This window comes from Aspergillus flavus, chromosome 5 (genome assembly GCF_009017415.1).
Source record: "Aspergillus flavus chromosome 5, complete sequence".
Classification (NCBI taxonomy): Eukaryota; Fungi; Ascomycota; class Eurotiomycetes; order Eurotiales; family Aspergillaceae; genus Aspergillus; species Aspergillus flavus.
The window spans coordinates 2475935-2489223 of record NC_092408.1 but is presented as its reverse complement, the minus strand read 5'-3'; the positions used below and the strand labels follow the sequence as shown (position 1 = coordinate 2489223).

Sequence of the window (13289 nt, the reverse complement as noted above, 5' to 3'; positions counted from 1 at the left end):
ATTATTAAGCTCTCGCTAAATATTTATTAAATAAAATAGATTATAGTTTATATTCTATAACACTACTAAATATAAATAGATCTTATTTAATTTATTAAGATAATTAGTAGTTTTTTTAATATATTTAATTAGATTATCTATAGTTCTTATAGCTTTATAATTTAATAGTAGAGTCTATAAATAAATAATCTTTATCTATATAGATTCTAGTAGTATAAAACAAACATAGCTTTTTAAAATATATATACTATATATAGAGCTGTCTAATATTTTAAAATATATATTTTAAAAATCTCTTAATATTAATAGAAATAGTAAATAATAATTTATTATAGAATACTTTTAGAATAATATTATAAAATGTTTTATTTTTATAAATTATAATAATTTTTATAGCTATATTTATCTTTTTAAATTACTATAAAAGTATAGATAATATCTCTATTATTTTAAAGATAGTTAAATATAACGCTATTTATAGAGCTACTAAAATCTTATAAAAAATAAAATAGATTTAATTAGTGTCAGCTGCCCTAATCCTAAAGCGGAATAGTCTTAGGGCTAGCTAGAATAAATAAAAAAGTTGAATAGAATAAATAAATTAAATGACTAAATTATATAAAAAAATAGGATTAACTAAATAGTAATTCTAGATTAGATAGATAGATAGAGCTTAAATAATTTAAGCTCTAGATTAGATAATAAAAATAGATAATTAGAATTAAAATAGTTAAAGTCTTAGATTAAATATAAATAAAAAAGATTGAAAAAATAAATTAATATCTAGTAGTTAAATAATTAGATAATAATCTATTTAAAAAATTAATTTAATTTAGTAAAAGATTAAGTAGTTTTTTATATTAAATTAGATTTACTTAGATTTATTAAATTAGAAATTTATTTAATATTTTTTAATTTAATATTTATTTAATATTTTTTAATTAGAATATAATTATTTAATATTATCTAATTAAAATTTTTTATTTAATTTTTTCTAGATAGATAATATTCTAGAAAGATTCTAAATTATTATCTAAAAAAAATATTAAAAAATAATTTTAAAATATTAAAAAAAATTTAAATAAAAAATATATTTTTAATATATCTCTCTAGATTTAAATATTTATTTTTAAATCTAAAAATAGATATTAAATCTATATAGAAATTAGTAAATAGATTATTTAAAAAATTAATATAAAAATTAGTTTAAAATTAATAGAAAAATCAATTAAAAATTAATTAAATATAAGAAATTAATATAGTAAATAAATTAAATAGATTAAAAATAGAATAGAATTAATTTAAACTCTAAAAATTAGAAAATTAATAAATTAAAAATAAAACTATTTAATTTTAAGCTTTAAATAGAATTAATCTAATTAATTTAATTAGATATATTAATTATATTTAAATAATTTATAAAAATCTAATATTTTTAATTAAATAGATTTTTAGTTAAATTATCTATAGTTATTTATTTAATTAATTTCTATATAATATTAATATTTTTAACTCTAATTTTCTATCTAAACTAATAGTTTTAAATATTAATATATTTTAGTTTAAATGTATATATAAAATAGTTATTTATAAATAATTAAATAATCTATTTATTATTATATTCTATATAAATCTTTTAATTAGAATAAAATTTTAAAACTTTAAATAAATATTCTACTATAAAAATTATTTATTAGTATTAATTAAAACTAGTAATTTAATTTTAATAAAAATAAAATAATTATTTTTTAATTTTTAATTAATTAATCTATAGAATTACTATATAATTTATAGATATAGTTTTAAAAACTCTTTTTATTTAAATAATCTATAAAAACAGTATTACTAGCTATAGAAAAAATAGGGCTAGGATTAGAGCTAGGTGCTCTAGATAGATTTAATTAGTCAGGATCTATAGAATTAGGGCTTGGCCCTAAAAATTCTATAGATAGGTATCGGGTTCTATATAGATATAGAATTATATGGTTTGCAGCTGCCATATACCTAGAAGTAAGATTTAATAGGCTTTCTAAAAGGGTCTAGCAGGCCTTTATAATATTAGGCCTAGATATAATAGATATATATAAAATTAATCTATTTTTTTACTAATATTTATAAATATATAGGGCTAATGCTCTATAGAATTGATTAAATAATCCTAATTTTTCTATCAGTAAGAGGATTCTAGATATTTTTAAATTAGTTAAATAAAAGTGGTGAGTAATTTTATTAATATAATCTATCTAAGAAATCTAGAGTTTTTTATTAAAATAGTTTCTAATAATTCTTATATTAATAAATCTAGTTATTTAATCTAGATTCTTTATTTAATAGATATTTAATAATTGGTTTTTAAAATTAATTATGTTTTTATAATTTTTTAATAGTATATAATAATTATATTATCTATATATATTATTAAAATTAAATAATTATTTAAATATAGATAGAGATTTTTAAAAATAGAATTAAACTTTAGAGTTTCTAGGATTTACTCTATTTCTTTTTACTATAGAAATAGTAACTATCTTAGACTATATAAAACTCTATTTAATTTTAAAGCTTTATTTTTAGATCTATATTTAGATAGCTAAGAAATATAGATAGTTTTATTAATATAGCTAATTAAAAATATATTTACTATATTTAATTAAATAATCTCTAGATTAAAAGCGATAATTAGAACTAAAATAGTTCTAAAAACTAGAATTAAAGCTCTAGTTTTTAATTAATTAAAAAACTATAGATTCTTCTTAATATAGATTTTTATTTTAAAATCTAATAGAAAATCACTAGAATTATATTTATATTTAAATATCTATTTTAATAGTAAAATTTTAAATTAATTTTAATTAATTTTTTTAATTAATATAAAGATCTATATATTTATTTAAATAAACTATTTATATTTCTTTTCTATAGTTAATAGCTATTTAAATCTAAATTTAGATTTAAATATTTTAGATTAATTAATTAGTTTTAAAAAAAGATTATTTTTTAAATATTTTTTATTAAAGCTTTTATTTAAATTTATTTTAATTTTTAATAAAAAGATATATAAAAATAGTTCTAAATTATTCTTTTTTATTAAAAAGTTCTTAGAAATTTATAAAAGTCTAGAACTTAGATTATTAAATAATTTAGATCTAGATTTTTTTAGATCTAGTTCTAAAGATTCTAATCTATAGAAACCTATTTTATTAAAATTTCTATTATTAATTAAAATTATTAATATAGAGACTTTAGATAAATCTTTAATTATAGAGATAGATAATCTAATAATTATTTTACTAGATTTTCTAGAACTAGATAAAGGGTCTCTAGTAGATAGTATAGATAATTAATTATTTAAAATTTTATTATTTTAATTATGGTTATAATTATTTTTATTTTTTTAATCTAGATCTAGATTATTTTCTAGATCTAAATTATTTAATTAATTATATAAAGTAGAGTTTTACTTTACTAGATCTAAAATTAGATCTAATTTTTTTAATTTAGGATTTTAAATAGATTTTACTTTAATTTATTATATAGATTTTCTATATAATTATCTATATCTTAGCTATATATATAAAATTTATTAAAAATATAATCTTTTATAGATATAATCTTTTTTAAAATAGAAAGCTATATTTACTATATATTAAAAGCTATATATTTTATTAGATAATTAATTAAAACTCTAAATTTAAATTTATCTAATCTAGATATTTTAATAATCTATATATAAACTCTAAAACTATATTTTTTTAGATTAAAAAGATTAGATTTTAATTTTATATAACTAGATCTATTTTTTTAAAGCTCTATATAGAACTTTATATAATAATTTCTATTAAATAGATTTAATAAATAATTAATTTAATATGTATATTATTAAATTAGCTGTTTTAGATTATAGAAAGTTTAAAATATTTAAATTAGCTAATAATAAATAAATTTTTAAAATAATTAAAGCTTTAATTTTTTTTAAATAAAGATTTTATTTAAATTATTTTATAGAGCTAGTAATTATTTTAATTTCTAAATCTTTATAAAATCTATAGAAATTAACTAAATTTCTATTATTATTTAAATAGAATCTTTTAGATCTAGAGCTATAGAAATTTTAATAAAATTAATTATTTTAATTAGTAAATAAAAAATTTCTAATCTAGATTTTAAAGTTTATTTTAAATAAAATTTTAAATAAAAATAATATATATAGCTTATATATTATATTTTATTTAAATTTTTTTTATATAAATTAGATTCTAATATAGAATTTTAAATAGAATTTATTCTATATTAATTAACTATCTAGATATCTATTTTTTTAAATTAGATATCTAATATATAGAATAAAATTAAAATTTATTTTTTTTAAAATTTAATATTCTAGTATTTAGATTTAATTTAGTTAAATAATTTAGAATTTCTTTATTTAAATATTCTAATCTTTAATATTATAAAAAAAGTAGTATTTAAAAAGTTTTTAATATTTTAAATATATTACTATAGTCATTTTTATTAAATTAGAGCTAAATAATCTAGACTCTATATTAATTTTAAATAGATAATCTACTATAAAATCTATAATTTTTTCTATAAATTAAGACTTAAATATTTAAGCTCTATATCTAGATTTTTATCTAGATATTTAATAAAAATAATAGATATATAATTATCTAAATAAAAGTTTTTAAAATTATATTCTAAATAATTATTTTTATTTATTTTAGATTTATTAATTTAAAAAGTTTTAGAGTCTTTAAAAAATCTAAAGATTTTAGAATCTCTAGAATTATTTTTATATAGATTATTTAATTTTTTTAATAAATAATTCTTTTTATATAGTTTAGATATCTTAAAATAATCTAATACTCTAGATAAATTAAAATTTCTAGATAAATTAAATCTAGATAAATTATTATTTTTAGAAAGATTAGCTCTAGAAGAATTAAATCTAAAGAGATCTATTTTAAATATATTAGATATTTTAATAGACTTAAAATTACTAGAATCTATAGAAATTCTAGATATATATAATTTAATTAATAAATTAAAGTTTTTTAAATTATATAATTAATTAAATAATATCTATTTAATTATTTATATAATAAATAGATCTACTATCTAAGATTTTAAGTTTTAAAGCTTTAAAATTATAGAATAGACTATTCTTTCTATCTTTTAAAATAGAAATTATATTTAAATAAAAGTTAAATATATAGATATAATTTAGAAATTTAATATTAATTATTTTTTTTATAAAAATAATAGATTCTATAAAAATAGTACTATATTCTAAAATTTTAATATTAGTATTTTTTATATAGATTTTAATAAATTTAGATTTAAAATTTATAAATTTATCAAAATTATTATAAATATAATTATTAAAAATAATATTATATATCTATAGATTCTTAGAATTTAATTCTAGAGATCTAGATAATAGAATAATTTAATTAATTAAAATAGTAATTAGAATTATTAATTCTTATTATTTTAAATTAGTTTTTTTAAATTTTTTAATAGCTAAATTATAAATAATTTTAAATCTAAAATTTAGATAGACTAATTTAAATTAATTTAAAGTCTTTAAATTAGATAATTAATTATTAGATTTAATAAAATTATTAATATAAAGATATTTATTAAATAGATAATCTTTTTTATTTAGATTAAATAAATAGAGATAAAGCTATTTTTTAAAAATAGAGCTTCTAGAACTTTACTGTATTTAACTATTTTAATTAATTAAATTAATAGAGTTAAAATTTAATAAACTCTATAGTATTATAGTAATAATTTTAAATCTAGAATTTTTAAATTAATTTAATTAATTTAGTCTAGTATAATCTCTAAATTATTTAGTTATTTTATAAAAAAATAATATAATATTATTATTTTTAGATTTTTTAAATAGTTTATTTTACTATAAAGCTAAAAAAATAGATAAGATATTAAAAAACAATTTTAAGAAATTAAATAAAGATTATATAGAATTCTAAATCTTAAAGATTTCTAGATTTAAAGCTTTAATATATAGATTTTTCTATATTAATATATAAAATTTTATAGAATTAATAAATAAAATTTTAAATCTAGTATATTATTTAATTAAATTCTATTTTCTAAATTTATTAATAGAGACTAATTTAGTAGATAAGATTTTTAAAATCTAATAAAATAATTTAACTAATAAAATTATTTATTTATTATTATATAATATTAAATTAATAATAATTAATAATAATTAATAATAAAATTAAAGTTTTAATTAAAATTATTTAATATTTTTTAACTTTAGCTTTATAATTTTTAATAAAATCTCTATAAAGCTTTTAATTTAATAGCTCTAGATTAATTAGAATTCTAGCCCTAAATTAAATATTATTAAAGCTAGATCTTATAAAATAATAAAATAAAGCTAATTCTCTAGATTAACTAGAATCTATATAATTCTAGATTTCTTTAGCCTTAGCTATTAATCTAATATATTAGCTCTATTAAAGCTAATTATTTAACTAACTAAACTAAAGAAAAGTCTTTAAATTAATTAATATAGTTATATAATTATATATATATATAGATTATATAGATCTATATATATATAACTTAGATTAATAATTAATAAATAGAGATAGATTAATATTAATAAAATAGATTATAAAAATCAATATAGAAATTAATATAAAGATCTAATCTATTTAATTAATATAGAAAGAATAGATTTATATATATATATCATATATATATATAAGATTAATTAATATAGAAAAATAAAGACATTATTAATATAAGATTTTAGACTGGAGTGGACTGGGCTTATAACTATTAACTATCTTAATCTTAAAGTAAAATAGTTTTAGGACTAGCTAGAATAAATAAAAAAATTAAATAGAATAAATAAATTAAATAATTAAATTATATAAAAAAACTAGAATTAATTAAGTAGTAATTCTAGATTAGATAGATAGATAGAGCTTAGATAATCTAAGCCCTAGATTAGATAATAAAGATAGATAACTAGAGTTAAGACAGTTAAAGCTCTAGATCAGATATAAATAGAAAAAATTAAAAAAATAAATTAATATCTAGTAATTAGATAGTTAAATAATAATCTACTTAGAAAATTGGTTTAATTTAATAAAGAATTAAGTAGCTTTTTATATTAAATTAGACTCGCTTAGACTTATTAAATTAGAAATTTATCTAATATTTTCTAATTTAGTACTTACCTAATATTTTCTAATTAGAATATAATTGCTTAATATTATCTAGTTAGGATTTTTTATCTAATTTCTTCTAGATAGATAATATTCTAGAAAGATTCTAGAATATTTAAGAAAATTTCCTAAATAGGAAATATATCTCTAATAATTAGCTTTATAGAATTCTATGAATATTGTTTTTTAAATATTTTTATTTTTTAAAAAGCTATTAATATATTTTTATAAGAAAAAGAGTTAATATATTTATTAAGTTTTTATATCCCCACTTATATTTTTTCTCTATTTTCTATTTTATTAATTTTTTTTTATAGAGATAAATATTTCTTTATTTAGTAGAAATATATTCTAGTTAATTTAAATAATCTAGAATATATTACTTTAATCTTTTTATAAAGATCTAGATAATCTTCTATCTCTAATCTTTAGAAAAGATTTTTTTTATTTTTTTAAAAATTATCTTTATTACCGCTAGGCCTCGCTATGACCCGCGGGTGACCCTCACTACCCGACCCTCGACCCTCATTTCTGAGGATTGAGGGTCCTGGTTTTCTACCCGCAAGTCGGGTCCGTTGTATGTTCCAACCCTTAGAGGGTTATCCGCGGGTGACCCACGGGTTGTTAAACTAGATAAATATAGAACACTCGTAATTTATATATTCTATGTAGATTTTAGCTATATTTTTTATATATTTAGTTTATATTATATATATATAGTAGATTTAAAATAAAAAGAGTTTTATTATTATTTTAAGAGATATAGAGCTAGTATTTAATTTTTATATCTATCTAAATGCCTTAAATATTTCTGTATTCTTTTTAATATACGTGGCTGTGTATTAGGTAATAGAAGAATACTCTTATTATTTTCTATTTCTCTAGTATCTTAATTCTCTGATTCTGAAGTGATACTCTTTCTTCTTTTTTCTAGGGCTTGTTTACTAGAACCTTGGTTTTCAGGCTGGGTCTTATTTAAAGCTATATTTATCTCTTAATTTTTCTTATTATTACTGATTGGTTCGAGACTATTTATCTATATTTCTCTCTCTTTATCTATTGCTTGTATCTCTTCTTATATAAGATACTTATTAATTAGTATACGCTATTTCTTCTTAATCTTAAACTTTAATATATATATAAATATTATAAAATCTTGAATTGTTCTAGAGTTGAGGGAGTTTTGATAATAGTAACAGATATCGCGAGTAGAATTGAAGAGCTGCTCTATATCTGCTCTAGTTATAGGTATTAAGAGAATATTACGGATAAGGCTTGCAAGTGCTGGAAATTGATGTTGATAATCTTTTTAGAAGATATAAGGCGGAGTTCGAACAGTATCTCTATTTAAAATTAGTTAAAAGTAAAATAGTTATATAGTAGTACTTACCGCTGTCAAGATATTATATAAGCTTAGTATTCTATCTAGATAATAAATTCTAAGACTCTTCTAGCCCGCAAATCTTTTCAAGCTCTGATATAGCTATTCTAGATGATTGATTTTTGGGGTTGGACTAGATATCTAAAAGTCGTTGTTTATATAGCTTAAGATAGTTTTTAAGACTTTTACGGTATCTTTAACGCCATTTGCTATTTTAGTTCTTTGTTAAAAAGAATTACAGCTTCTGCTGAGGCGAAATAATTGTATTAATTATATAGAGATTACTATAAATCTTATTAATCATACTATAGTATTGTGAAAGTTTTTTCTTTATTGTATAAAAAGTAGTTAGTATTATCTTTTTTTAACAAATCCTTTTTTTTTAGAGCTGGTGAATTGATTTTTTAAGATAATTAAAGAGCTTGTTATAGATGCTGAACATAAGATAAATACTAATATCTTTAGTTTTAGATAGTAAGATTATAAATTTAAAAAATAGCTGTATAATATAGAGTAAATATTTAATTTATTTTTATTTTTTTTTATTTAGTGTAAAGTGATCTTGATTATATTGAAAGTAAAAGATATTAAAGATTAATTAAAGGCGCTTTATATATTTGAGTATAAGAAATATAGAGTTCTAGCGAGTTTTAATATCCTGGATTGGAACAAGCTTTAGCTCTTTAGATTAAAGATTATAAAATGTTTCTTGGCGTTGTGGACTAGTATTAATAAAAATAGTTAGATTTCGAATCTTAGAAATACTAAAAATTAGTAAACTATTCTTTAAAAGAGATATAAGATATATCTTATTTAGTATATTAATAATCTTTCTTCGCTGCTGTTTTGTACAAAGAGATTGAATATAATTTTCTAACTATTCTATCTTCGCCACGGTATTCTTTAGATTTGTTTTTATTTAACTAAGTAGATCCTTTAGGCTGAGCTGAATAATATGAGCAATATATAGTACTCGAATAACTATAAGACTATTATTTAGCTTAAGTGACTGAATTGAATCTTAAATACTTAATATTAAAGTATTATTATTGGAAGTATTATTCGTGGTAATTACGAGTACTCGATTAGTAATTTTATATTATTATAGAAGTCTAAAAAATATATTACTAAGATTGATCCCAGAATAGTTTTTAGAGAGTGGTTCAAAGCCGAGAAGAATCTCTCGATACTCCCAGTCTTGATTAATAAAATAACCAGTTACCGCTATAAAAGACTGTTGGAAAGGTAATGTTCAACAATCTAATGTAAATAATATCTTTGCTTGAGAAGAGAGCTTTTAGAGTAGATTTTATTGTTACTATTTAATAAAGTCTTGTAATTAACTTTATATTATTTTTATAGAAAAAATCACCGGGCGCAATAATACAAGACGGGCGTAGTAAATTATATCATGGAACTTAGAATACTTAATAAACTAGAAGGGAAGCCGCGATATAATAAAAAGTTTAAGAAGTTTCTATTTCTATTTCTTCTATATAAAGATTAATAATTTGGTCGATATATTCTATGCCTAGATATATAAATTAATATATAATTTAAAGATAGTTTAATAGATAATAAAAGATATACTACCTTTTCTAGAAGCTGCTTAATATTAGGTCTTTTTATAGTAGATTTACGACAATTAATATCTTTAATATGCTTGTTTATAGAAGAAGTACCATAACGACTATTTACTAAATAGTCAAGAATACTACTGCACTAGCTATATATAACTGCAGGCTTTTTTATCTTTATATTGGCTACTTATTTAAAGTGCTTCTAGTAGTCTAACTAATATCTAGCGTTTCAATAAATCCGTTTCTTTCTTCCGAAGTCTATTCTTAACCACCACGCAACAAATTTATTTTTTGATATATTGGAATAGAGAATATATACCTTTGTTCGGTCTAGGCCTACACGTTGAAGAGTCTTAGGGATAGGTGGAGACGGTGGAGGTTGAATAAAATTAGATTTAGATATTGAGGGCAGGGTTTACTGGCTAGCTAAAGAATCTAGAGTATATATTTATATATCTTTAAAGAAAAAGAAGTGTACGGTATCTATATTATTCTTTTTATAAATTAAAGAGGAATATATATTAGAGAACTGAGATATTTATAATATAATACAAGATAGGATAGAAAAAGAATAGAAGAAAGAGACTAAGAATAAATACAGTATAGATAACTTATAATAGATAAATCCTGTGTTATAAAGAGTAAAAATCTATAATCTTTGACTAAGAGAGGGGGTTAGATAGATTGTGTTTTAGTATCGGTTAATATAGAATTAAATTTCTATAATAATTGGCTTAATATTAAATATTACTATAGATAACTCTCGTAGCAATCCTCGTAACTCTCGAAATTTAAGGATAATCTACGGGTCACCTATGGGTTACCCGTAGATAATTTTTAGTATTTGCTTAAGTAATCTATCTAGCTTAATCGACCTATATAACCGGTTTAATCTATCTGGTCTATCCAATTTGTCTAATCTATTAAATCTATTTAATCTATCCGACTTGAATAGGCTATATAAACTAAGATTGAGATATAGTATCTCTAAATAGCGAAGATTAGTGATTAATAGTAGAGCTTTTTATTAAAGCCCCAGGTATAGTATTTCTATTAGATTTTTGGTCTCCAAGAGTTAAATAATTCTACTATAACTCTGGTAGTTTTACTAGAATAATTAATATAATAGTTATTAATTATTCTATTATATTATATAGTAAATATATATTTCTTCTATTTTACTATTGTATTTAGTAGTATATACTCTCAATTCCGCCAGCTTTTCTTTGATTAAATAAATAAAGGATGTAAAGAGTAGCTTTTAATTAATTGGACTAAAATATAAAGGTATTTTATTTAATATTAAATTTATATCTAATATAAATATAATTAATAGATATAAATACTAGAATATACGTAAATAATAGTATTTTTTAGCAATAAATTATTATTTTTATATAGTCTATTTAGGAATGGTTTAGAAAATTTATGTAAATATAAGTGAGTGAGGGTTATGACGGGTGACCCTCGAGCAACCCTCTCGAGGGTTGAGGGTCGGGTAAGGGTTGCTCAGGTTGGACCCGACCCTCGCGAGGGTCGGGTTGAGGGTCTAAATCCTGGACCCTAATGAGGGTCACGGCGAGGTCTAATTACCGCCGCGGTCTCTATTATTTTTTTTAATATCTTTTAATTTTTTTAATAAATGAATAATCTAATTCTAAGTATAGTGTAATAAAATAATACTAATAGTTTATAGATATTTTATAGATACTATTAATATTTTAATTATTTAGAACTATTATAAAATAATATATTAAATCTCTATAATTCTATTATTAGATATTTTAAATAGAACACATTTTTATATTATATAGTTTATTAAAGTAAAATATTAAATATTTTAAAATTTAAATATAAACTAGAATAGTTTATTTTTTTTAAAAAAAATGATTATAATAATAGTTATTATAAATAACTAAATCCTGTAGAAATAAGCTACTAATAGACCACTAGTTTATATAATATATAAATATATTTATATTAGAATTGTATAAATAATTTTGATTCTTAAGTAATTTATTCTATTATATTAAATAGAAAAACTATTATATAATTCTAAATAATCTTAAGTTTTCTAGTACTAAATTTTTAAAGTCTATTAGCCAACCGCGCTCCGTAAGCCTACTATTTATAGATAGTAGTACACTGGCAGAGCGCTTATAAATCAATTTGAATAATTATTTATAAAAACTAAAGTTTCATTAAATTAAATTAATTACTTATTATATTATAATTATTTAATAATTATAATTAAAATTAAAATAAAGATTTTATAAAATGTTTTTCAAAAAGCTGTTTTAATCTTAATAATTATTTAATTAAAAAAAATTAATTAAATTTTTTTTATAAATTTTAACGTATTTAAATATTTAACTTAAAAAATAATTTATATATATATTAGATTTAATTATTTAAAATTTATTATATAAAATAAAAATTCATAATTTTAATAATATATTATTATTAAAATAAATATTAAATTTATAGATTTATAATATAAAATATATTTTAACATTAATTATTTAATAAATATAATAAATAAAATATTTATTAAATTTTTTATTATAGATATTTATAGTATAGAGTTTTTATTAATATTAAATATTAGATTCAAATATATTTTAATTTAATTTATTATATTTAATTTAGATTTTTTTTTTTATTATTTAATAATATATATATAAAGCTAATAATTAAAGTTTAGCTAATTAAAAAATTTAAAATTAAATTTTGAGTTAATATAGATATATTAGATTATAAAAAATTTTTTATTTACTTTTAATATTAAATTAATAATAATTTAGATTTATCAAAATATATTAATATTTATTACTATATAAATTAAATTATATTAAATAATTATTATATTAATATATACTATTATATATATAATTATATTTTTTAAATTAAAAATTAAAAATTTAATATATATTAAATATATATTATTTAAAAATAGAGATCTATTTTGTAAATTAATTAATAAAATTAAATTAATTATATACTGATATTTAGTTAATTTAAAATTTTTTTATATAAAAATAATTAATAATTTATATAATTTTATTATTTATATTAATTATTAATTATATTATAGTTTATTAAATTAGTAAT

The 13289-nt window shown here is 17.2% G+C and overlaps 2 protein-coding genes across 2 annotated transcripts; both read right to left on the bottom strand.

Moving 5' to 3' along the window:
* Positions 1-10101: 10101 nt before the first annotated feature.
* F9C07_2072275 (uncharacterized protein) lies at positions 10102-10320 on the bottom strand (the record flags this gene model as incomplete). The annotated part of the gene is made up of 1 exon (XM_071508777.1): positions 10102-10320. A coding segment is annotated over one exon (219 nt), but the record flags the coding sequence as incomplete, so codon positions are not given.
* Positions 10321-10407: 87 nt separating this feature from the next.
* On the bottom strand, positions 10408-10593 carry F9C07_2070776 (uncharacterized protein; the record flags this gene model as incomplete). Its single annotated transcript, XM_071508760.1, has 1 exon — positions 10408-10593. A coding segment is annotated over one exon (186 nt), but the record flags the coding sequence as incomplete, so codon positions are not given.
* Positions 10594-13289: the final 2696 nt, after the last annotated feature.